The sequence below is a fragment of the Tenrec ecaudatus genome, chromosome 16, assembly GCF_050624435.1.
Source record: "Tenrec ecaudatus isolate mTenEca1 chromosome 16, mTenEca1.hap1, whole genome shotgun sequence".
Taxonomy (NCBI): domain Eukaryota; kingdom Metazoa; phylum Chordata; class Mammalia; order Afrosoricida; family Tenrecidae; genus Tenrec; species Tenrec ecaudatus.
Window position 1 is genome coordinate 17,729,908 of NC_134545.1, and position 25,164 is coordinate 17,755,071.

General features: G+C 51.8%; 1 protein-coding gene across 1 annotated transcript in view; it reads left to right on the top strand.

Annotated features, from left to right (window-relative positions):
* CORO1C (coronin 1C) overlaps window positions 1–23,431 on the top strand; it is a 95,306-nt gene extending 71,875 nt beyond the window's left edge. Inside the window, exons 4-11 of the mRNA XM_075534507.1 lie at window positions 13,239–13,368; window positions 15,969–16,150; window positions 16,472–16,591; window positions 17,363–17,467; window positions 19,003–19,148; window positions 21,433–21,490; window positions 21,585–21,830; window positions 22,450–23,431. Coding sequence (XP_075390622.1) covers window positions 13,239–13,368; window positions 15,969–16,150; window positions 16,472–16,591; window positions 17,363–17,467; window positions 19,003–19,148; window positions 21,433–21,490; window positions 21,585–21,830; window positions 22,450–22,569 — 1,107 coding nt within the window. The 3' untranslated portion in view covers window positions 22,570–23,431. The remainder of the gene's footprint in view (window positions 1–13,238; window positions 13,369–15,968; window positions 16,151–16,471; window positions 16,592–17,362; window positions 17,468–19,002; window positions 19,149–21,432; window positions 21,491–21,584; window positions 21,831–22,449) is intronic.
* Window positions 23,432–25,164: the final 1,733 nt, after the last annotated feature.

Here is a 25,164-nt window from a genome sequence, read left to right on the forward strand (position 1 = left end):
ATTGTTTACATACCCTGCAAATGCCCTTTCTGATTCTCGAAGCATTTCCCTCTAGTTATCGTTGGTGATGTGAAACCAGTTGTGGGATCTTCCTCCCTGCTTTTCATTTCTTTTATAATTTGTTGTTGTTGAGAGTGTACACAGGCAAACATATACCAAGGCAGGGCCGCAGGTTCTCCACATGGGTTACAGGGACTTTCATGTTCTTCAGTCACTCTGCCGTTTGCACCCTCTTTTTCTGTTAATGTGAACTCATCCTCCCACCCCCACCCCCAGGCTCTTATCTTTGAGTCTTTGTATCCTTCTGAGCCTCTGGATAGCTCTTTCAAAAAGGCCCTGCAGCCTTTAGTAGTTAAGCGAAGCTACTGTTCGGTTTTAAGACAAATTCAGGTGATACTTTTGGTTTACAGTTTAAATTGTATCTCACAGAAATCGTTTCCAGGGTTCTACCAGCCTCAGTGACTCCATAAAGGTTGGATACTGTAAGGAATTGAAATTCAAGTCTGCATATTTTCTGCTTCCTTGTCCTTGACTAGGAAACCTATTGGTGGAATGGGTTACGCATTGGAGTGCTAATCAAAAGGCCAGCAGTTTGAGACCACAAACTGCCCCGAAAGAGAAAGAGATGACTTCCTATTCCGGTAAAGATTAGTCCTAGAAACCCACAAAGGTAGTTTTCTGTTCTATTCTGAAGGGTCGCTATTAGTCAGAATCGACTCCACGACTGAGTTTGGTTTGGAGTTTTGTCCTTGACCGTGTTTTTAGCATCTAAGTGTGGATCAATTTCTAACCATGGTCCAAACAGTGTTGCAGAGCTGGGGAAACGCTTTGACAGGCAGGGAAATGGGAGGGGGGGGGGTCATCCCTCATTAAACTGTCAAGGGTCTCAGCCAGGCCAGGTGGAGAATTTAAGAAGCATGGGTTGTTGTTTTTCACAGTATAGAATTCTGTTTATTGGGTTCTCTCATAGCTCTTATAACAGTCCATGCATCAATTGCATCAAGCACATTTGTACATATGTTGTCATCATCATTTTCAAAACATTTTCTTTCTACTTGAGCCTCTTTTCCCTCCCTCCCTCCTCCACCCTCCCCTCCTCATGAACCCTTGATAAATTATAGATTATTATTTTCATAGAAGTACAGTGGATTTTTCCTCCTTTTCCCTGGGCTGACAACCTTATTTGGAGAGCTTTATTAATGAAAATTGTTCCACATAAATGCACAGTAAGTCCTACATTGCCTCGTTGAAAGATTCATTTCTATTTCCACTGAGAGGCTTGTCCTGTGATCTCTTTTTTTCTGTGATCTCTTAATTTTGGCAGACGAAGAACATTCAAGAGAGACAGACACACACTGCTGCTCAGCCGAGCTGTTCTGTTAAATGCACCTGCAGGAGTGATCGTTTTCTTGGCCGCTGATCACAGTTGGCTCAGGCTCATTATCTAAGTAGCCATCAACTGAGGATCTCAACCTCTGGTGAAGAAGCGTCTGTGTTGTAAGCAGCAAGAAGAGAGCTTGCTGTCGTGGGCTTCAGCCTTACTAGCTACATTGTTTCCAAAACGGTTCAAAGCCAATAGCTGTTCCTAGGGAAAGGGATGAGGCAGTTTACTCCTGTGAAGAGCAGCTACCTCGGAAAATCACAGGGGCCAGTCTACCCTATCTCATAGAGTCGCTTTGAGTCAGCTGAGTTTGGAATTTGTGTAGTTTTGTGTAAATACTAGACTTTTGTTAGATTATCTGCTTGCTTTGTGTTCTTAGGGGAGGATTTGGGGAGAGCTCCAACCTATGCTGCCAGTGAGATCCCTGTTTTCCCAGAACCCCCTCAGACTGCCCCTTGGTTGGCATTGTCAGTGTAAGTGAAGTATAGCGGTGGGACCAAGTCTTCTAGTTTTAAAAACCAACAGAACCCAACTCGTCGGTGTGACGTCAATTGTGAACCCACCCCTCATGGCAGAGGGACCCTCAGACCCTGGCCTGCTGATAGCACTGGGGTCGATACAGGACACTTTTCTGGCTTAGCAGTGGAAGTGAAATGTCACAGAGACACAGGCTCTTCTCCTGTGCTAACTCACCATCCACTTGGTTCTGGTGAAGGTATACGCTGGAAACCAACCCTGGTTGGTTGGCGGTTGATTTGTAACAGAAAAACTGTAGTGTCCCATGCCTTGGCCAGTGGTTAGTAGCCCTTGGGTGACAAATGGTATTTAAATGTCACAAGGCCTAGTTGTCATACAGAATGGGACCCAGAGCTCTGAACACTTCAGTCACTGAAACGTGTTTAGTCTGAGTGGCCTAGCTTAAGATGGTGGAGGTGAAATGACAATAATACCTATTGTGAAGATCTAAAAACTGGAAAACAAAAAACACAGACGCACAGTCATTGAGTTGACTGTTGGACAGGGTAGGATTGCTCCTGGGAGTTTCTGAGACTGTAGCTCTTTACAGGAGCAGAAAGCCTCATCTTCCTCCTACAGAGCGGCTCATGGTTTTGAACTGCTCACCTTGCAGTTAGCAGCCCCACAGTATATGGGCCCGATAAATAGACAAGGAGTGGCTATATTGTTTGTAATGAGTTTGGTATGTACTGATAGCAGATTCATAACAGTAGGCAGGCTAAAGCAGGAAAATACACTAGAATCAGTTTATCAAGTGAACAATGAAAGGATAAAAGTAATTTTTAAATCTACTTTCTGCCTCACTTCTTAGCATCAAAAAGGACTTTACTTCTGGGAAGGCACCCTAGTGGCGACGATGTTGGAGGAGCAAACATTGGAAGACTATCTGCCAGGTTGGCAGTTCAAATCTACTAGTTGCACCTCCAAGGAAAGATGAGACGCTGCTCCCGACGAGATTCACAGCCCCAGGGACCAACTGGATGGCAGTGGGTTATTCTGGGAGCCTCAGTTTCCTTGTGTGAAACCAGAGGACAGACAGCACTTTCTGCTCTGCCTCCTCTCGACACTCTTTTTCAGAGCCTTTCCAAGCTCTGCTCTGTAGCGTTGTGAGGAGCGTTGATCAGGTGATGGCGATGTTACTTGGGTTGCAGTCTGGTCTCAGAACTACCCACTTTGTGGTACGTGTCTTCACCTGTTAGAGACGATGTCTTTAAGCAGCCTAAAAGTAAACCCCGTCAGTGAAGTGGGCCTTTATGACTCCACCTTTTGAAGCAGTGCTTGGCCCCAGTAAACAGCAGCTCTGTAAACCTTCCTGGCCAGAAACTAGACTTTGCCTCCTGGGTGTTCCAAAAATGTTGGTGTGTTTTCCAACAGTGTCTTCTAGAAACTTTTTTAAGATTGTAGCAACTGAGAGTATTTTACTTGGGAGCATTTCAGCTCTAAAGAAAACAACAGTGCTTTAAAAACCATTTTTACTGTAATTTGCTTAAGATATCGATGTTTCTGTGTGTACAAGTCCTCAACCCACTGCTATAGGAACTGTTCCAGAGGGTGCCCGTGGCTGTGTGTAAATCTTTTCTTTCTGGGAGCACAAAGCCTCATCTTCCTCCCCTGGACTGCCTGGTGGGTTTGAACTGCCAGCCTTGTGGTTTGCAACCCACTGTTTAATCCACGGCCAGCAGGGGTCTGCATGTAGTGCTAGTATAGGGCTTGCTTCTTCCGTCCAGTCAAGGAGACTGAGCAGCCACATCTGGATGTTGCCGTCTTCTTTGTCTCCAGCTCTGTGTTCTGAGGGGAACCCTGGTGGCGTAGCTGTCTACGAATCACGAGGTCAGTAGTTTGACCCCACCAGGTACTCCTTGGGAAAAAGATGAGGTTCTTTGTCCCGTAAAGACTGACAGCCTCAAAAATTCTGGGATTTCTGTTGGGATCGTCTCCATGGCAGTTAGTTTGGATGTGCTCTGAATGGTCCCATCTGAGTTCAGATGGGGAAGACTTTTTCTTCTCAGATACTTCCTCTCCTGCAGAAATCAGCAGCAAGAAATGCCCCGCTTCACAGATGCTTACCTCCGTTGTCCGTACACCTTCACACAGTTTAGCGTGAACTGGAACAGGTGAGGCTGTGGTCGATGCTGAGCCTTTCTTGTCCTCTCGGGCATTCAGCAGGCCTTCCAGTTCCTTCCACTTACACAGATTACATCGGGCCACTTTCCAGGGACGCTGCGGCCTGGCTAGTCAAAACCCAGCACTCTGTTCTTTGACTTCCCCAAACCGACTGCCCCCAGTGCCTTGGTTCACGGAACATGGCTCACCCTCTACTCCACTCACGACTCGCAGGCTTACTGGGTTTCTGGCTTCTATGGGGACCTGGCCGCTGTGTAGCTGCCACCTCGTCCCATCCCAGAAGCTCGGCCGCACTCTGTCTTTCCTTTGTGGCGGGTTTCCCTGCACATTTAAAGCCATGCCCTTCGAGAGAGGCTAGCTTCTTTGATGGCTGTCACTCAGGTGTCCAGCTAGTGGCAAGTTCCTGAGGAAAAGCCAGGAGCCTTTGTGGAAGTCCTCTGTGTACCATTAGAAATGGCCCCCTGCTGGAAAAATAAAACCATCCGGCTCACTCCTCACCTTTTTAATCTGATGCTGCCTCACAGGAACAGTTCTTTGGAGCGCTTCCGGTTCCGGTTTCCTCCCTAGAACTGCACCTGTGGAAGGGTGTCGGAAATAACAGGGTTCAGACTACGTGCGCAGAGCTGGTTTTGTTTGATGCTGTTTTCCCGGCAACCCACGCGGGGTTTTCGCTGAGGGCGTCATGCTGTCATCTGGGAGCCCTGGGGACTGCGGGCAGATTGCTTTCAAGACAAAACAAGACCAAACACTGCCATCGCGGTGCGTGGCCTCGAGAGAAAATGCTGGAGGCACGGTATTTTTTTTTTAATTCCCCTTAAGTGAAGGGTGAAGTGGGGGACAGCTTGCTGTGCCCCTGCACTGAGATGCCATCCGGTGCTGGTTGGGGTGAGAGTGCCAGCTGGTAGCCATGGAGAGCCGAGCTAACAGGCCGCACGGGATGACACCAGTCCGCCCTGTGCTGGCTGGCTTAGGCGTAAACTAGATCGTCACAAATAGGATACCTGAGATGCAGCTCGCTTCTTGTGCTCAGTGCTGTATTCCCCTGAAGGCGAGACTTAGTCCAGGGAACCCGGATGCTCAAACCTAATAAACCTACCTAATGGGTATGTTGTAGTCGTAGTGACAGCAGGAAGAGCAGCCAGGGATGCAGTGGGCACTCTTTGAAATAAAAAAAGATCTCTTAAAATCCTTTTAAGGTCCCAGTGGGGCAAAGCTGTATCCCGTCTTACAAATTGAGAGACCAAGGTCCAGAGACATTTGCTGTGGGTCAGGCACCTGGTGGGGGACCGGGCCAGACCCAGCTCTGTCCCCACCCTGCAGAGCCCATGCCGTCTTCCTCCTCAGCAATAGACGAGGGAAGGCTAGCACAGCCGGGCATGCAGTGTCTTAGGAGCTGAAAGTCTGCTCATGTGACTGAAGAACAGACACAGCTATGGCTTGTGCTGTTGCCCGGGGTTTTTGGTCTAGGGCAGCGGTTCTCAACCTTGTGGGTCCCGACCCCCTTGGGGGGGTTGTCAGACAACCCTTTCACAGGGGTCGCCCAATTCATCACAGTAGCAAAATGACAGCGATGGAGTAGCAACGAAAATAATGTTATGGTTGGGGGGGGGGTCACCACCACATGAGGAACTGTATGAAAGGTTGTGGCTTAGGAAGGTTCAGAACCGCTGAATCTAGGGGGAAGGAGAAAGACCCCAAGTCAAATATAGTGCATGTCGTCGTTGTTAAGTACCATTGAGTTACAGCGACCCCATGTGTTGCAGAACACCCGCTCAATTGTTGGGACATGTGAGCTATTGGGGAAGCCACCGTGTCACTCCATTTCCCCGAAGGTGAAGCCCTTCCTCTTTTTCACTGGCGGCTATTTGACGAAGCATGATGCTCTTTTTACAGGTGATCACATGTCCAAGTCCCAAGCCACTGCCATTGAGTCGATTCCAACTCAGAGCAACCCTGTGTGGGGTCTCTGAGGCTGTAAGTGTTGGCAGGAGAAACCATCGTTCCCCCATGGAGTGGCTGTTGGTTTGAACTGCCAACCTTGCAGTTCACACAGTCCACCCAGTAGCTCAACTATATATAGAAAAAGCCACGTTGTGAAGTTTAAAGCAAAAACAAAGCAAAGTCCCAAATGAATCATCCCAACAGAGACGACCACAGAGCTAATTGTATGGAACTTGAGAACAAAGGGCATTTCGCAAAGTCATGATTGGCAGCACATCAGTTCATCACTGTCAAAGGCAGGCTGAGGGGAAGTGGGAAAGGGAGCGTGAACGGGAAACGCACCACACAGCAGATTGGGGAAGCCGACGGGATTGGTTCTGGGGCCCCCCACCACCACCTTGTTTGGGGTATGACTCAGGACCGTGTGGCTCTGGTAGTCCATTTCCCATTAGGGGCGTGTCCACACAAACCCCTGAGGCTGAGCCTGCCCTTCTATGTTAAACCTTACATTTTGAAGCCATGAGGATGGCCGCGACTTATAGTGGAAGCCCTCGGTGCATTTGGGAGTCTCCACATGGGTTCGGCATCCATTGAATTCCCTCTGACCCTCCCCCTGCAGCCTGCAGAGCCTTGCTCTCAGGCCACTCCCTTAGCCGGTCCAGGGGGAAGCAGCATGGCCCTTGGGGACTCTCCTGGCTGTTCTCTTCATGGGAATTGAGGTGCTAGAGTCAGAGGGCCCTGAGCCACTCTTGTAAGCTCTTCTGTCTAACAAATGTCTGCGTCCCAGTCCAGGGCTCGTTCCCCCTTTCGCAGCCTCGCCCGTAACTGTGACGTATTGATCTGCTGCCCCCATGCTGTTATGACAGTTTCCTCTGTCCTCCCATGTCCCATGTAAGGAGCCGGATTTCTGTAAATCTCTGAATGCTGTATGACCTCGTGCTAATGGGCTCCATCATCCAGCACATGTGTCTGTCTACGTCTTGACTTTTCCTGTTTAAAACTTAATAAAAGTGCTTCTTAAATTGCCTTCTGAATTTGGGGTCTCTTGTCCCCTGAAACACCTTCCGAGGCCGGTAGGGGAGCCGTTAGTAATCTGCCTGAAGGCAGACTTTCTACATTGCTGGTTAATGTCTGAAAGAACGAACAAAAACCACACTCACCGCCTCCGAGTCAGTGCCTGCTCAGAGCAACCCGGCAGGTGAGTTTCTGAGACTTAACTCTTTACTGGAACAGAAAGAACCCCTCTTTCTTTCCTGAAGTAGCTGGTGGGTTCGAACTGCTGACCTGGTGTTAAGCAGCCCAACTAGCTAACTACTAGCATAACTACTATTCCACTGGAGCTCATAGGGCTCCCCCATGAATTACAGCTTCTGCAAACCTGGTACTCAGCTATGGGACTCTTAAGAGTTGCAGATGAGGAAACTGAGGCACCCAGGAATGAATTCCTCTCAACGGTAACCTGCTCAGTTAGTGGCCAGCTCTGAAAGGTACCCACCGGGTTTTCTGACATCGGGGCAGGATCCTTCCCACCACACTAGATGCGCACCTGAAGACTCAGCATGCACCAGCTGGTGCTTCTGCCCCTCTTTTCTCTGCTCTGGCAGACACTCAGCCTCTTCCATTAAAAAGGCGTGGGGTGGGGGTGGGGGAGGCCGCAGGCCCCAGCCAGGTGGGAGGGGGTGTGCTCACTGCTGTGGAAGGTCCCACCCTGGGTGACCACCTCTGTTACGAGCCAAGGTCGGAGTTCCGTTGTCTTTTCAGTTTCGTGTCACAGACTCTCCTAGTCACTTCTGTTCCTCCCGTAAGTCCTCGCCTTGAAGAACCAGGCGCCTTTCCCTCGTTAGCCCGAGGTGGACCTCTTTGGGTATTGTGTAGATGCCCCGGGAACTTGGAAGCAAATTGACGGGCATTTCTCTAACTTTTCAGTTTGAAGCTGGATACTTGGTCCTTCCTTCTTTCACCCATGTTACCCAAATGTTCCTCCTCTTCTTCCCCTCCCCCCACCAAGGTCATCATGACTTAGCAAGCGTGATTTTAAAACCTCAGGACATTGGCATCTGCCCCCAGAACTTGCTTTATACAAGTATGGCCGGGGACTTCATGAGCCCGTGCCATGTGCCCAGGCTTATTCTGACTGTGTGACCTTTCACAGTCATTCTCACAACAACCCCACTGAGCTTCCTCGCGGTCCCCGTTCTACAGTGAGGAAACAGGCTCAGAAAGGCGGAGTCCTGTCCCCACAGCCGCACAGCTGCTAGAGGGCAGAACCAGGACTTGGGCCTGGGCAGTTTGGCTGAAGCGTTTGCTCTTCCTGGCTGCACTGCACACCCGCTCTCTGCCTGTGGGCACTGGTGTCCTCCCTTCACATCACCACACAGCCATCCCTTCTAGTGGCAGTCTCTGCTTTCCAGTCTAGCGGAAGAGGCCCTTCCTCCTGTTAGAGTAGACACTGTGCTCCCAAGACCCGGGCCTTTCTGCCCACCGCCTCCATGGCCTACCCGTGGCTCTGCAGTAGAGGCGGTGAGGTCTTGAGGTGGACGAGGTACCTGCATTCCAGGAGCCGCTGAGTCAGCCATGAGAGCGACGTAAAGAAGAAGCGGGGAGTTTTCCTGGTTTCAAAAATGGTAGAGAAAAAAAAAAATGGTAGAAATGCCTATTCTCTTTCATTACCATTTCCTCCTAGTCCACAGGCTAGCTGGAGGGATGGTGGAGAAGCCAGAGAAAGGAAAAGGTGATGTCCCCAGAGGGGAGGAACTGGGATGTGATGGCTGCCCCCCCCCACCCCCCACACACCTCATTAGGGATTTAGCGAATCTGTGGTTTCTCACCATTCAAACCAAACCTTTGCCCCCAAGTTTATTCCTGCTCCTAAGACCCTATGGGACAGCACAGAGCTGTGACTCATGTGGTGGGACTCTGACTGCCACATCTTTCTTCTACAGGGCTGCTGGTGGGTTTGAACCACTGACCTCATGGTTAGCAGCCAAACACGTAACCACGGAGCCACCAGGGCTCCTGCTCTGCAAGTTAGTGACTGTCAAAATGGAAATCAGCTACCCTCGTTTAAAAGGAGCCCTGGTGGTGCAGTGGGTTATGCATTGGACTGTTGAACACAAGGTCAGCAGTTCGAATCTACCAACTGCTCCTTGAGAAAAAGATGAGTCTGCGCCCACAAAGACCGACAACCTCAGAGACCCTATGCAATAGTTAGTTGTACTCTGTCCTTTCAGGGTCTCTGAGTCAGAATCTAGTCAGTGGCAGTGGGTTTGTTTTGTTTGTGTTTTTGGTGCCATCTGGTGATGGTAGGAGGTATTACAGCTTCAGTTCTTATTGATCTTGCAAAATGCATTTCCTGTTAGTCACCCAAACCTCATTTCATAATTGTTCCTCTACTGACTTCATGCTTTGATCAATTTCCTGTCACTGTTTTTGTTTTCAACCCATTTACAGTTTCAATCCTGCTTTTATATTCAGATGTTGTTCCCATAGCCCGTGTCATGTTTGAGTCCATTGCTGCAGCCACTGTGTCAATCCATCTCCTTGAGGGTGAGGGCTTCCTCTTTATGCTCATCATCAACTGCCACCGAGTTGATTCCAGTTCCTAGTGACCCAATGTAGGGTTTCCTCCCCTGGTGGGCTTCAGCCACGGATCATTCAGTTAGCAGTCCAGGCCCCCAAACAAACCCACTGCCGTCAGAACCAACTTACCTTGCCCCTACAGGACAGAGTAGAGCTGCCCCTTTGGGTTTCTGAGACTGTACATCTCTACAATTACACCCTCTCATCCTTTCTCCTGAGGAGCAGCTGTTGGGTTTGATCTGCTGACCTGATGTTTAGCAGTCATCCGAGGCGGAACCCACCTGGTAGATAAAGAGCATGTTGTTATCGTTAGGTGCTGTTGAGTGGATTCCTGCTCCTGACAACCCTTTGTGTAACAGAATGAAACACCTCTTGGTCCTGGGCCCTCATCACAGTTGTTGTTGATGTAGTCGCTGTGCCGATTCATCTCGTTGAGGGCCTTCCTCTTTTCCTTGCCCCCCCCCCCCCCGCCCCGTTGACCAAGCATGACATCCTCTCCTGACAGCACGTCCAAAGTACATGAGACTAACCTCGCTATCCTTCCCTTTGAGGAGCATTCTGGTGCCATAGTGCGAATGCATCGATTTGTTGGTCTTCCTTATTCATTGCCCGACTTTCATGTGCATATGAAGCAATTGAAAATACCTTGGCTTGGGTCACGTGCCCTTAGTCCTCAGAGTGACCTCCTTGCTTGTCAACACTCTAAATAGGTCTCATGCAGTGGGCTGACCCCATGCTCGGAGCTAACCCCAGCTCCTCCTGTGCCTGCCTAACCAAAGGTGTAGATAGCGCTGTGTGGGAAGCAGATGTCAGCCCTCTCCCAGTGCCCAGCAAAAAGCTGTGGCCAGAGAGAGGCAGGAGCCTCTACTGGGTCACACCTGCCTTGTTCAAAATGTGTTGAGTGCTGAGAGGCTCTGGGGAATCCAGAGATGGCCTGAACGTGAGACCCTCAGGGGTAGGGGCTTTTTGGCCACGATACACACCAGGGGCGTAGTTAGCTGTCAGCATAAGCCACCGCTCTGTTCCCGCCTGTCCCCACTCTGCACGGCTCTGCTCCGCTCTTACTCTCCTTCCTTGCAGGACCACACAGCTCAGCTGGGCCCAGGCGCTCATCTGATCCAGCTCTCTGCTTCCCCGTGAGTGGCAAAAATACCTTGTGTGACTCTTCCGTAAAACTCCTCCCGTAGGAAAATCCTGCTGCTCACTTGTTCCACTGGCAGCCAGGCCGTTTCAGCAGCACACTCTTGACTCATTTGTTCATAGACTGGTTGCTCAACAACTTCTGGGATGATCGTTATTAATTGTAATTGTCACGTTTAAGAAGATAAACATTTTCCACTTTTTAAAAAACCCGTTGCTAAGCCAGCACAAAGCCGCCTTGTTCCTTTCCCCTTGCTGACTTTGGCTCTCCTCCCCCACTGCTGTCGGCCTTTTCCCGTTTCCAGTTGGTGAGATGTCTATGTGTCTCCAGTGTTCGGGCCCGGTATTGTAGTGGTTATGCATTGGGCTGCGATCCCCATGGTCAACAGTTCGAAAGCACCATTATTAGCTTTCTTAACTGAGAAAGAAACTTCTCAGACTTTAGCTGTTATCCCACCGCCCTAGGCCCTGGCCCCAAGCAGCCACTAATCTGCTTTTCTGCCTATTGGTCTGTTGGCAAACATTTCACATAAACAGAACCATATACTCTGTGCTCCATAATAGCACTCAAGCCCTGGTGGGGCAGTGGGTTAAATGCCGGGCTGGCCAGAGAGGTCGGCGATTTGAGCCCACTCGCTGCTGGAGGCAGAAAAAGATGAGACTGTCTGCTACTGTTAAGACTGCCAACCTTGGAGACGCTCTGAAGCAGTGCGGCTCTGTCTCACAGGGTCACTGGCTAGGAATCCACAAGATAGCAGTGGGCTTGGGATCGGTTCTTCATTCACGTTTATGACGCAATGATCTTCCCTTGTGTGGCCACCGCCATTTAGTTCAGGCAGTCATCAGTCGGTGGGCACTTGGGGAGCGGTTCCTTCTGAATGATGTTGGCTGAAAACATTCGTGTTCATGTTTTTGTGTGGATGTTCCATATTTTCATTTCTCTTGAGTGTACACCAGAGGGTGGAACCGCCGGGAAGTGTGATCGTCCAAGGCTCGGCCAGAGTGTTCTCCAAAGCACAGCCTTGCTCTTCACATCCCCAGTAGAAAGTTCTAGTTTCTCCACATCTTCACCAACGCTTTGGCTGTGGCCTCCCAGTGGGTGGGAGGTGGCACGTTTCCATGGTTTGGACTTGCACTTCCCTGATGACTGAGGAGGTTTGGCCTCTTGTGTGGGTACTGGCCATGTGCCTATCTGTCTTGAAGACCCTTCTGTTAGATTCCTCAGCCCATGTTCACATTGGGTCACTTTTCCTTCCATGGTTGAGTTGTAAGAGTTCCTTATGTAGTATTTTAGATGCAAGCTGCTAATCAGATTTTTGATTTTCCAATATTTTCAGCCCATCTGTCTTTACATTGTCTTGTGTAGTGTCTTTTCAAATACAAGTTACTACTTGTGATGGGGTTCCATGTGCCTCCCCCCCTTTCTTTTGCTATGAAGGCATTAAGTATCATTTTCATCTTCCACATGTAAATTACATTGCAGAAAATGTCATATTTAAAATACAGTATCGGTGCGCTCCCAAGTCTGCTAATGCCTGACTTCAGCTCCTCTCTTTGCCCTGGCCCTTCCATCATCCTGGGGGTTCTTCATGAGTTGACGGCTCCTAAATGGAGGGTTCTGAACGGAACAGAGTGTAAAGCACAGTCCTCACCGATAGTCAATCAAAGCTGAGGGGAAGTGTTTTGTAGACGATATTTTATTTATTTATTTATTTATTTTTTATTTTATTTTTTTTCGATATTTTATTTTTAAAAACTGGGTGCAGGCTTACAGGAGAGCTCGTGGGTTTCCATTCAACACGTGATGTCCTCTCACCCAGTGGAGCCCCTCCATGTGGCCTCACTCACCGGCTCCCTGTGTTTCCTGTCTCCATCCCTCCCTAGCACGAACCATCCTGAACTAACGCTGCCCTTTGGACCTCCCTCCAGTGGCTGGTGGTGCTGAGCCATGTATGTCTCACCAGTGATGCTGGTCCCTGTCAGACCTGTCTGTCGTTTGGCTGAAATGTGAGCCAGGGGTTGGGCTCAGGTCCAGATCTGAAGGGTGCCTGGGGCCACAGTTTCAGGAGTTTCACCACTCTATCCAATTAGTAAGCCTGGTCGCTTTTCTTTCATTTTGAGTTTTGTTCCACATTTGCTTCCTCTTCTCTCTAGGACCAGCCAGTGGGGTCCTTTTCAGGAGAGCTGGTGATACGGCCCAGTCAAGTTCTGGTGTCTGGGTTGTGGAGATTGATGTTTGGGTGGCCCATTAGTCCATTGGACTACTTGTTTCCCTGTGAATTTCGATTCTCATGACGCTTCTTACTGGGGAGAGACCCATAGTGGCCTCTCAAATGGCCAGTCATACACCTTCAAGGCCCCAGGTGTGTGGACCATGTCGAGGTTCTCATTTTCAATGTTCCCCCAAATGTAAAAGTAACCTTAGCGGGGAAGCCGGTCGTTTCCGCTGCGCTGCCTGTCACGTACAGACTACGGATGGTTCTGTGTGCAGAGGAGTGTTCACGTCGAATGGCCGCTTTCTGTGTGCTCCCTAAAGGCGCCTCCTTCTTCTCCACAGGTATGGCAGATCCCCGAGAACGGACTCACCCTTTCCCTGACGGAGCCCGTGGTGATTTTAGAAGGCCACTCAAAGAGAGTGGGCATCGTGGCCTGGCACCCAACCTCTCGCAACGTGCTTCTCAGCGCAGGTAGGAGCCGTCTGCTCCCCGTGCCCAGCCGTCACGTCTCCCAGCCCTGTGTGTGGAGGGCAGCGAATGGCGGGTGTGTTTCGACTGTGGCCATTTAAGCTCTGTGTGCTGGCCAGCGCGGGAAACGGGTGTGTAGGAAGCTCTAATGAGGAGGAGGTGCTGTGGTTCCCGAGCCCAAACAAGTGCATGTATGGGTTTGTAGCGTTTTCATAGCCACACTCTGGCAGGCAGTCCCGCAGACATCTTGTCCCCAGACTCCGGTGGTTCCTCTGGGACCCTCCATGGCTATAGTGTTGGGCACACGGCTGGCACAGAAGGAACACTTGGGACCAAGCGGCCTTGGGTTCCAGCCCCCATGTTGTCACCGCCTTTGAGGTGCCCCGTTAGGCACATTCCTTCCATCCTTTTTAAGAAAGTGATCTCATTTTCCCTGGGGTGAGTAGTCCTTGTGGATTTAGAGGATTAGTAAAAGGAGTCCATGACAGTCCATTGTGAGCCCACCACGCAGCGAGATCATTGCCATTTTGAGATTTCTGTCCCGAAGGTCTCCGCAGACCTGATGTTCCTACAGACGAGAGGGGCTCCAGCACTTAGCACTGACCTGTTGTGGCACTTGGTGGCACACTGTGACCCGTGTCCCAGGCCAGGCATTGTGCTTCCTGCCGTAGGCGCTGTAGCAGTCTGTTGTGGGGGTGAACCTCCATTTATCTGTGTGGGGGCGCCCAGGTGGCCCAGGGCTGTTGTCTCCCATTTTCTGATTTTCCAACTTTGATCTCATGACAATCATTCCCTGTGTCTCAGATTTAAGGTGTTAGCTTTCTTTTATAAAATCAGTACTCAGAGCAGCAGGGAGCCCCGGGAGGATGGGCAGTGTTGTCTATTGTGCTGGTGCTGCTGGTTACACTGGCCTCCACATCTGTCAGACCTGACCATGTGTGTACTCAAAAATGGGTGCGTGTATTGTTTATAAATAATAAGTCCAAGAGGCTGATTTATTTTTTAAAAATCATTACTAATGTTACGGATCTTTCCCTTCACTCGTAAATGGGTGGGCAAGGTATCTGGGGAGTAGAAGGTATTTTGTGACTTAGAGTTTTCAATGAAAAGAAAACAAAAAAATCGCCAAGGGCTGCTTTGCAAAAATAGCACCCTACCTAATTCTGGTGCCCCCGCCGCCCGGCGACCCCCCTCCCCCCACACAGACCAATCCCCATACCAGAGAGCCCTTCCCAGGTTACCCCACAGAACCTCAGGTGTGATAAGGGAAGAGGAAATTCCAGGGGCGAATTTCGTCATGGAAATTTTTTGCTACCTTGCTCGTCTCTGCGCAGCCTCGCTGTGTCACCAGCAGACTGGCCTCCACTCTGTGGGTTAGGAGCACAGGAGCGCCATCGATTGTGGCACTCTGCGCATTTCGAGACCACATGGTCCAGCCACCGTGGCTGAAGTGACCCATTTTCCTGGGATGACCCAGGCAGAGGAAGCGTCGGCCTGTGACCCCAGAGTTCAGTCCTAACTTGTCATACTTCTGTGCTGGCCCCTTCTCCACTTCATGTGTTCCAGCCCTGAGGTACTCGGTGTCCCGTGTGGGCGACTTCTCACAGCTTAACAAATTGTCTCGTTGGCAAGACTCCCCTCCAGATTGCCCTTCTCTTCTCGAGTTCACCCGCATGGCCTTGAAGCAGCACAGATGCCTCTCTAAGGAACCCGAGGGCCTGGTAGCAGCAGTCATTGGTTTGCTGTTGGCCAGAAGAGTCCATGCGGAGACCCCGCAGGACAAAGGCCCGGGGTGGACTTCTGAACACTTCAGAGGGCAGTTGGACTCGGGCACACAGGGCCGCCGTGAGTCAGCTTTGACTTGACAGCCGCTGGCTTGGGGTTTGCCGTTAGGGCCTGGAGGCAGGAAAGGGTAGGGTGATGAGCACGGCGCGGCTGAGTTTGCGTGGTGAGCCTCGCGGTGGCCAGTTCCTGAGTTCACATGCCTGCTTCCTTACGCTTCGGGGTTCCCCCACCAACAGGCCAGTCCTTGCATTTATTGTGGCGTACCACAGTAGCTCAGGGAGTCTGGGCTCTGTTTTACAGAATAACCTGCCCTTCAACGTGGTGCAGTACTCTCAGTAGTCGCTCCAAGGCTGTTAAAGAGAAGCAACGCGATCTCCCTGAGGCTGTCCACCCGACGGTGACACTTGTCCTCACTCAAGGCCCACCCAGCCTGTCTAACTCTTTACACCCAAAAAAAACCTGTATTCTGGTTTGGTGTCGTTCTTGGGTTGTGTTTGCTCTCTGTGAACTGTAGTTCTTGTACAAGAATCTTTTTGCTTCACGTCATTTTCGTTCTTAGCGCCCACCAGGCAGCCCCTTGTGCATCTCTCTGTAGCGCTCTCAGGTGGGCAGTCAGTACCATCAAGGCGGTGCTGGCCCGTAGCCGCCGTGTGGCTCAGAGGAGAGCTGCCCTGAAGGGGGCAGAAGACTGTCTCTTCTCCCAGGAAGGGGCTGCTGTCGGGGGAGTGACCATTGGCTGTGCCCCCCATCCGTCACTTTCTGCAGCGTGGCAGTGTCCAGCTGCTCCTCTTTACTGGTACGGGTGTGCTTGCTTTCAGGCTGCGATAATGTCATCATCATATGGAACGTGGGGACCGGGGAAGCCCTCATAAACTTGGACGACATGCACTCCGACATGATTTACAATGTCAGCTGGAACCGGAACGGCAGTCTGATCTGCACGGCTTCCAAAGACAAGAAAGTGAGAGTCATCGATCCCAGGAAGCAGGAGATTGTTGCTGTGAGTATCCCGAAGCCCAGTCCTGGCAGCCGGGGCCTTACCTTCTGGAGAGCCAGCAGTTGACCAAGTGTTCCGTGTGTCCTTTCTTCCCAGCGCACGGGCCGGGGTCAGGTGCAGGGTGCAGCAGTAGACGAGGGAAGGCGGCAAGTCAGGGCCTGGCACTTGCTCATTGACTAGCTAGTGTCCCTCTGCTTCCTCTTCTCCTCGGCGGGGTGGGCACTCAGCACTGACCTCCGAGGGGAGCCTGACTGGCGGGTGAGCTGGCGTGGGGCCGAGCGTGTGTTTGAAGGTGTCTCCTGTGCTTTTTTGCTCTCTCCCCAGGAGAAGGAGAAAGCCCACGAAGGGGCGAGGCCCATGAGGGCCATCTTCCTGGCCGACGGGAATGTCTTCACCACTGGTTTCAGTCGCATGAGCGAGCGGCAGCTGGCTCTCTGGAATCCGGTACGCCCCCGCCCCGTCTCTGCCACGGGCCACTGGAGCGCACGCCCTCTTCTGGGTGGGCTTTCGTGTTAGGGTCAGTAAGCAGATAGGGGGGCAGCACTTCCTCGCTAAGTGGAAGGCTGGCCGTTCAACCCCAGCATCTTCTCCACGGCAGTCGGCTTCTTCTGTCAAGATTGAACAAACAAACCAGAGACTGGTTGATCCTGCCTCACTGCAACTTCATTGGACAGAGTCGAACTGCCCCCACAAGCACTGAAGCAGACTCCCCTACCGTACTTCCCCCCCAGAGCGGCTGGTGGGTTATCTGCCAAGTGCCTGCCCGTGCCGCCAGCGGCCTGACTCCACAAAGATGGGGCAGCCTTTGGCAGTTCTGCTCCGTCCTATGGGATGACTGTGAGTCGGACCAGCTACACCAGTGAGTGTGTTCGGTTTGGTTCTCAGTTTGGGGGATTCAGATGATAGGATTCGCAGTGCAGTTTTCTGAGCTTTCCCTTGTCATCAGTTGAATGTCCAGTGCTCATCCTCCCTGTGTGTCCAAAGTGCATTCTTGGTCCCCCCCAGGGAGTCAGTCGGTTAAGCTGTGAAGCCAGTAAAATGTGCAGCGGGCCGGATCCCACTTTGTAACCTCCTTAACTCTTGCTGCGTGGAGCTCAAACTGGCAAGATTTAAATGTGAAGGACAGAGACGGGCCCTAACTTAAGCACACAGGAATGTCTAATAAGGTTATAGAAATGCATCTTTAAAATGTGCATCTCGTTTTCCTCCCCCTAGAAAAACATGCAGGAGCCAATTGCCCTTCATGAAATGGACACCAGCAATGGGGTGTTGCTGCCTTTTTATGATCCTGACACCAGTATCATCTACCTGTGTGGGAAGGTAAGCGGCTGTTTTCACGTGTGTCTCATGCACTGCTGTGTGAGGAGTGTATCCCTCAGAGGTTTAGAACATGGAAACGTGTGGCTCTGGTGTTGTGACTTGTCGAGTGTGCGCATGTGTGTATCTGTCGCATGCGCCTGTTCACCTGGCTTCACAGTGGAGTCCCAGGGTGTGCGCCTGCTTGCTTGGAAACAGATCTTGCCAGATGTCAACAGCTGGTGAGTGCCCGCCACAGAGGGTTTTAGAACAGACAGGGAGGGGGCTGCCCAGATGTGAGCATCAGGCGGCCTGTTGTTGTGGGTATTCTGGAAGGAAACCGTACATTTAGCTGCTGTTCCCAGCTCTTGAGCTAAGACAGTGCTTTGCACCATTTTCTTTCCCACACGTTTGCCCCTTCAGGCTGGTGTGACCACATGTTAATTACGCAAGCATTGACAGACGAGTTTCAGCGTCAGATTCCCAAAACATCTGACCGTTGTGAACAAGATAACTTGAGGCTTTTACACATTGCAATGAGATAGTACTACCTTTCGAGGTTAAAGATCACCCACTACAATGCTTAACTAGAGGGGGTGGAGTCTCACTGTTACTATCACCTGATTGTCCGGAGCGGGTTTTTTGGGGGCGCTTGGATCTTCTGCTGGTGCTCATCAGTGTGGAGCTGTAACACAGTTGTCTGGCAGCAGCGTGAATATTTCTGCTTTTAACTTGGCGCCGGGTTTCTTGGGGGAACTTGGGAGCTTCCGTAGGAGGGAGCTGGGGGTTTACAGCTTGTTATCGCTGATGAGTGGTGCAGGTTGGCTCTGTGAGGAAGTGTGAAAGAATGTGAGGGCGATGTCTCACCTCTGATCCTCCAAGGGGGAGGAGAGTCAAACTCAACATCTGCCCAAGGTGGGGGTCAGACATACCTCTGCCCCCCACCCCCAGCCTTCTTGATCTAAGCTTCTTTACGCCAGCCAGTCAATGCCCAAAGGACACACTCTTCTGCCATCAGCCTGAGCTCAGAGGCACCCCCGCCTCCAGCCAGCCTCCTGCTGAAGGCCCTCTGCTTACTCACTGAGTCTCAAAAGCCTGCCCAGTGGTCCCAGTGCATGGTGCTGCTGTCACCACTCCACCACCTCTCTGGACTGAGGCGGTGTAGTGTGGAGGGGTCTCGAGAGCCCCCGTGGCATGTTCCACTCCTGGCTCTTCTTCCGTGTAATACTGAGCGAGCCCGCCCTCACTTCAGAGGGGGCATATTTTAGATTCAGGGGGATGGCAGCGCTGACCAGTCCCCATGTTAGAATGCCACCCACAAGGTCCTGTCTAGTTATTTGGTGGGAGTTTCAAAGACTAAGGCTAGGAGAGCCAGACCTAGTAATTCAGAGCACCACAGAAAGAAAAGGTGTCCTATGCCTTAGGCAAGCCTCTGGGGACCACAGAAGGTCAGCCACCGCAGAGGACCCCAGATGATGCTGGATTGACATGGTAGAGAGACCCACTTAAGCCAGATGCCTCTGTGAACATTAAGCACACTTGTCTCTGGTTTCCTACAGGGCGACAGCAGTATCCGCTACTTTGAGATCACGGATGAATCCCCGTATGTCCACTACCTCAACACATTCAGCAGCAAAGAGCCTCAGCGAGGGATGGGTTACATGCCCAAGAGGGGACTTGATGTGAACAAATGCGAGATTGCCAGGTAAGGAATTGGCGTTCTTTGACATGCAAAGTTTGGTACCAATGTTTGCTTCCCAAAGTAGGCAATCCTGGAACAGGAGAAAGGGGCGGCAAAAACAGATGCCTGCATTTGCCCTGGATTGTGGGATTTGTGGATTATAATCCACACGTTTGGAATTGCCCAGGAGGGGTGGCTGTGCAAAAAAAATTTTTTTCTGAAAAGAGGATGGTAGGCTAACTAAGTTTGGGCACCAGGAGGTTTTACCATCTATGCATTACGAACGTTGAGTCCTGGCACCCCGTGTGGGGTCTAGAATTACTGACTGCTTCTTGCCCATATTCAGAAACTTGGTCTTCTAGGGACCCTTCACAACCGCTGACTCCGGCCGTGCCCCTGCGTTACTCAGCTGGGGGAGCTCGGGTGCTGTGCGCGAGGGACCAGGTCAAGGCGCAACTCTCACTTCCTGAAGTAGTGAAACCTGATTTCCGTATCTTCAAGCTGGGCCTGGCCGTAGTGCCCCCAGACAAAAATGAGGGGTGGCATCCTACATGCAGGAGAAAGAACCGGGCTCTGACTTGGATCCTGGACCCCACCCAGGATCCAGACAAGTCAAGAGGGACAGTGGGGGTTAGTTTAGTTTCATTTAGGAAATTCTGCTGTTACAAAACATCTGCCTCCCTTATGGCTCAGGGCTTGTTTTAGTTTTATGCTGATGGTGTAATGGTCAGACTCCCACCCCCCCCCACCCCCAATTTTCAGCTGCATGAGACTTGAGTGACCGCTGGCAATTTTTTTTTTTTTTTAAGAAAGGAGAAAAAGTTTTGTTTTTTTAAATAGATTTTCTACTTTCCCGGTGTTTTAAATGCATTTAGCTCTGTTGCCTGGAGGAATGAAGGAACACTATCGCAGATCATCCAAAATTGTAGTTTAAACCAAACTATTAAAAACCGGTTCAAAGTCCGTTTATTTTTATTTACTTATTTATTTATTTAAATCCTTTTTACTGCTCTTATCACAATCCATACATCCTTCCAGTGTGTCAAGCACATTGGTACATTTGTTGCCATCATCATTCTCAAAACATTTTCTTTCCACTTGAGCCTTTGGTATCAGCATCTCATTTTTCCCCTCCCTTCCCCTGTCAAAGTCATTTTAATCTGAGCTTTATTAAGATTACGTCCAGTATTGGTTTTACGGGTCATCTAAAAGTTAAAAGACCACAACCCACAGTAATTCGGGACACCTCCTGCTTGTGAGTTTCTGAGTGTTCATTCAATGTCCACCATGTCCAGCAACTCCCTGGGCTCGGTGTTCTTTCTAGCCGGCTTTGTGGTGGGGGGCCTGGAGGGGCTGTGGTGGGGGGCTGGAAATGGAATCCAGGCCAGCCTTCCCCACTGCTGCGCTGACTGCCGGGTTCTGAGGGAGGCCGCCGTTTCCGATGGTGTTGGTTACAGTGGGGCAGAGGTGGTGTACTGGTCAGGCAGCACCGTTCCCAGCCACACACAGTGGAGCAACACATGTATAAGCGCCAGGCCATTTGCACTCCACGCCCCAACCGAGGCCCTTCAGATGCCAAAGGCTGCGTAGTTCCCACAGGAGGAAGCATCATTGGATGTCGGAGGCTTGAGATAGTAGTAACTCGGCTCCTTTAGGCTCATGAATGCAGAGGTGGTCACCTCTACTGGCGTCTGAGTTCCTGTCACCGCATCTGGTGGGCTGGCCAGAGGGCTGGGCTCTCCTGCCAGGAGCCTGGGTGAGACCTCTTGATGGTTCCCTGTTCTGACCAGGAAAAGGCCCACAGGCCGTGTCAGCGGCTTCCCGAGGAACCGTTGTCTCTGGCAGAAGGAAGAGCTTGTAGCCCTTTCCCTCACCAAATCAGAAAGCCATGTGCTCCTCCACGTTTCTGCACAGATCCTTTTACTGTTTCTGTGAGTTGGCATCCGGGCCACATTTTTGGGTCAATTCCCATTTTCCTTGAGTTTGATGCGCATGGTAATTTTCTCAAATGACAGCGTTTTCTCTCCCGGGCTCGTTTGTGCTGTTGAAGCATCATGTCCGCCCCGGGAAGGGCCGGCATCCAGGCCACCGAGGCGGTCTGGCCTGCCGGTGTTCGCGCCCGCAGTAGTCTTTCCGCCCCTGAGTCACCGTGGCTGCTATGACTTGTCTCCACCACAAATGATTGGGGTCTGTCACTGGCGACTCTCTGGCGCTGCCCCTGGGTGGTGGGCTGACTGCACCCAGCACTGAGGTCATCCCTCCCGATCTCACTTATTAATACAACTCTGCCTTGGTTTCCCCATCGAAGGTTCTTCAAACTTCATGAGAGAAAGTGCGAGCCCATTATCATGACAGTTCCCAGAAAGGTGAGTGCCCACCTCTCTCGGTCGTTCCGGTTCAAGTCCGAGTCCAGGCCCCTCTCCTTCACGGTCTGAGGGTCCCCCACAACCTCCCTTGCAGTCGGACCTGTTCCAAGACGACCTGTACCCAGACACGGCGGGGCCGGAGGCGGCGCTGGAGGCTGAAGAGTGGTTTGAGGGGAAGAACGCCGACCCGCTCCTCATCTCCCTGAAGCACGGCTACATTCCAGGCAAGAACAGGGACCTCAAGGTGGTCAAGAAGAACATTCTCGATAGCAAGCCCACGGCGAACAAGAAGTGCGACCTGATCAATGTTCCCAAGAAAGCCGCAGATACAGCCAGCGTGGTAAGCACCTGAGGGAAGAAGTGCCAGGTGGCCTTGTCCTCTTTCCTGCCTGGGGCATCAGCTGTGGACAGGCTGGATGGACGGTGGGGTTTCAGGAAGTGGTGATGGATTCAGCTTAGGTGCCCAAGCCTCAGCTGCCCTTGGTCACCTGACACAGCGGCACATGCCATCTGGCTGGCTTTATTAGCTCCGTTTGTTGATAAAAAGCACAGGAGGTGTCTGTCCCTGCCTGCCTCTCAGCAGGCACGGGAGCCTCCTGCTTTTCCCCATCATGCTCTAAAGACAAACCCATCTCTGAGTTTGGGGGTGGGGGAGCATACAACATCATGAGGGGCGGGGGCCCCTGATGCTGAGAAGCGGAGAGTCAGCGGGAGATGGGGGCAGACAGGATCGGGACTCCTGAGAAGGCTCCTAGGTGGCGAAGCTGGAAGGAGTCCCCCCTTCTCCCATCACCTGGGTCCCCTCCCAGCCAGGCTGAGCCATGGCAGGTGGCAGGGTGGAGGGCCACCTGGGTGCCAAGGCCTTGCCTTAGGAACTCTCCGCAATGTGGAGCTGTACGCACAGATCTTGACGTGTGTCCTTCCTTCCGCCCTGCCCTCCCTTTTGTGTGTTTTCTTAGCAAAATGAAGCCAAGCTGGATGAGATTTTAAAAGAGATCAAATCTATAAAAGACACAATCTGCAATCAAGACGAGCGCATTTCCAAGTTAGAACAGCAGATGGCGAAGATAGCCGCCTGAGGGCCCTGCCCGCCGCCCGCCCGGCTCGTGAGCAAGGGCTGCTCCTGTGGCCGGTGGTGGGCGTGCTCCGTGGGAGGGCGGGGTGGCACTGCTCTGGAGACGCCCACCTCAGACCCACTGACCAGCTGGGAGGCCGCGTCCCGCGAGAGCCCCGAGCACAGGAACGGACGGTGACTTCAAAGCCGGGCTCGGCCTCAAAAGCTTTTTTGATGTTCTAAGTGTTATGTGACTTGTCGAACTTTTAAAAATCAAAAAAAAAAGCGCTACTTTAAAACAAAAAGAAATCCCCTATTCTGAAATTTTAAACAACAAACCAAGCCTGATCCGGTGTCGTGCCCAAGTACGTTTGTTTTTTTGTTTTGTTTTTTAATGAATAGGGACCAATGCCACATTCTTTTTTATATTTCTTCTTCCTGTCGCGCTCTCTCTTTTTTACTGTTGCCAAAACCAAAAGTAGCTTCCCAGCCCCTTTGTATGTCGCTACGTTGCAGTATTTGTGTGTGAGCTCCCTCTGTTTCCTTCCATCTGAAAGGAACAGCGCTGTGTATGTTTATGACTGAATGAAGATACTATTTTGTACAAATGTTCTGAGAACAATCAGAGCGGCCGCCATGTCGTGCTGGCTCCCTGCCAGCTCCCGCCTGGCCACCTTCACGTCTGAACGGGAGGAGTCGCGTGGGCCCGCCGCACCACCCCTCTCTTCCTGAGTCCTCGGAGCCCAGATGTTCGGCTCCTGTCATCTGCCTTGCCCCGTCTCTTTCTCTCCCCCTCCTCCCTCCCTGAAATGGAGTGGCTGTATTGGAATGGGACTTTGCTTCTTGGGCATCCTGTGTTCCGGATGATTATAACCTGCCCTAAATTAGCACGTGTTCCTGAGGTTTTGTTGCACAGGAAGGAAACCGATTGTTTCTGTCCCGTCGAACCTTGTGTTGCAGGTTCTGGCCTATACTTGACAAGGTGCCTGGGACCAGACAGCCTAGGCCTGGTGTCCGGCGTCCCTCCTTGCCCGGTCCAACAGCTGACCTCCCTCTTCTGGAGGGCAGTGGTGGGGATATAAGACCAGAGCTCCTGCAGGGGGTGCCACGCCTGGCCGGGGAGACGATCCTACTGCCTTTACCCACAAAGCTCTGTGTTCTGTCCTCTGCCTCATAGAGGAGGGGAGGCGGGTCTCTAAATCTCTGCGGAGCTTCCATCTGTCCTGGGAACGTGCGGAGCCCCCTCGGCTGCAGCAGCTTGTCTCAGGGTTCCCTGCAGTCAGCCCTTTCACCCCTGAGAAGGGGCGGCCAGACTGTGTGCCAGGTGTCGAGACAAGGAGGTTACCCACAAAGAAACAGATGTGCGGCACACAGGCCCTAGCTGCGCTCTGAGCTCAGCAGCAACCATACCCCTTCGTGCCACTGCCCGAAGGCCCCAACCCGAGGACCAGAGCGCAAATGAGCTCTGGCCGCCTGGCCCATTGAGTGGGCTAAACAGTTTCTGACTCTCTTGTACAGCGTCCGTGAGAAGCAAGCCATCAGGAAGGGCTGAGCCATCGAATGAGAATTGTCTAGTGCCATGGAAGGGACTCATTTGCACATACTTGTGCTGATGTAGGGACGGGGCTAGCTGGAAGGTTGTTCAGGGAATCCGGGGCGCAGGGGTGGGGGGTGGGGGGAATAGGTGCTGGACAGGGCCCAGCCAAGCCGACTTCATGTCTGCATAGAGCAGGTCAGGTCCCTAGTCCTTGACCGCTGTCAACACTGCCCCGGGCATGGGGACATGGGTGCAGTTGCATGTGTGTGTGTGTGAGCACGTGTGTGTTTCTCCAATGCGGAGGTGGATGATGTGACGTGGAGAAAGGCGTAGTTAGGGCGACTTCTGTTCAGACCCGTTGAAGACCCGGGAAGCCATGTGAGTTCTGACGTCAGGCACGCAGTGAAGGAGCCAGTGGGGGCCTGTCCCGAGGAAGGTGACTGCTTGAGGAGGAGGAGGAGGACCGTCACCCTGGTCTCAGGGGTTGGCCTGTGAGTTATTTAATGAATGGGTGCCCTGGGAGATGCCGGATGGATTACTGCCTGGAGCATTGTGGGTTGACACCTACCCCCACCCCATTTTGTCTTGTGTGTGTGTGTGTGTGTGTGTGTGTGTGTGTGCAAGGCCGTGCTGTCCCAGAGGAGAGCAGTGACTGACTCCCAGACCGGCTCTTATAGAGTGACCATCCTTATGCTGTCAGACACTTGCTTCCATCCTCAAAGATAAAGATCATTGATGACAAAAAAAGCACAACTGTGTGTGGGTGTTTCTTTCACACCCAGCGCGCGCTCAGGCAGCCTGCCCTTTGCCGTTGACTCAGCGGAGCTGGCCTGGCCAGGCGGCCCTTTCCGCTCTGAGGGTAAGTACAAAGGAAGTGGGGGCTGGGAGCAGAGCCCTAAAGCAGACGTTGCTGTCTCCCACCCTCGCCAAGGCAGCAGCCCCCTAACACGGCTCATCTTGAAAGGGGGATGATCATTTCCTAGAAAGGAGCAGATGGGAGAAGACCCCCGCAGGTGTCCCCTCACCCCCAAGGCCTCCATCACCACCAGGGTACCCGCTGGAGCCTTTCTGCACCGTACAGGC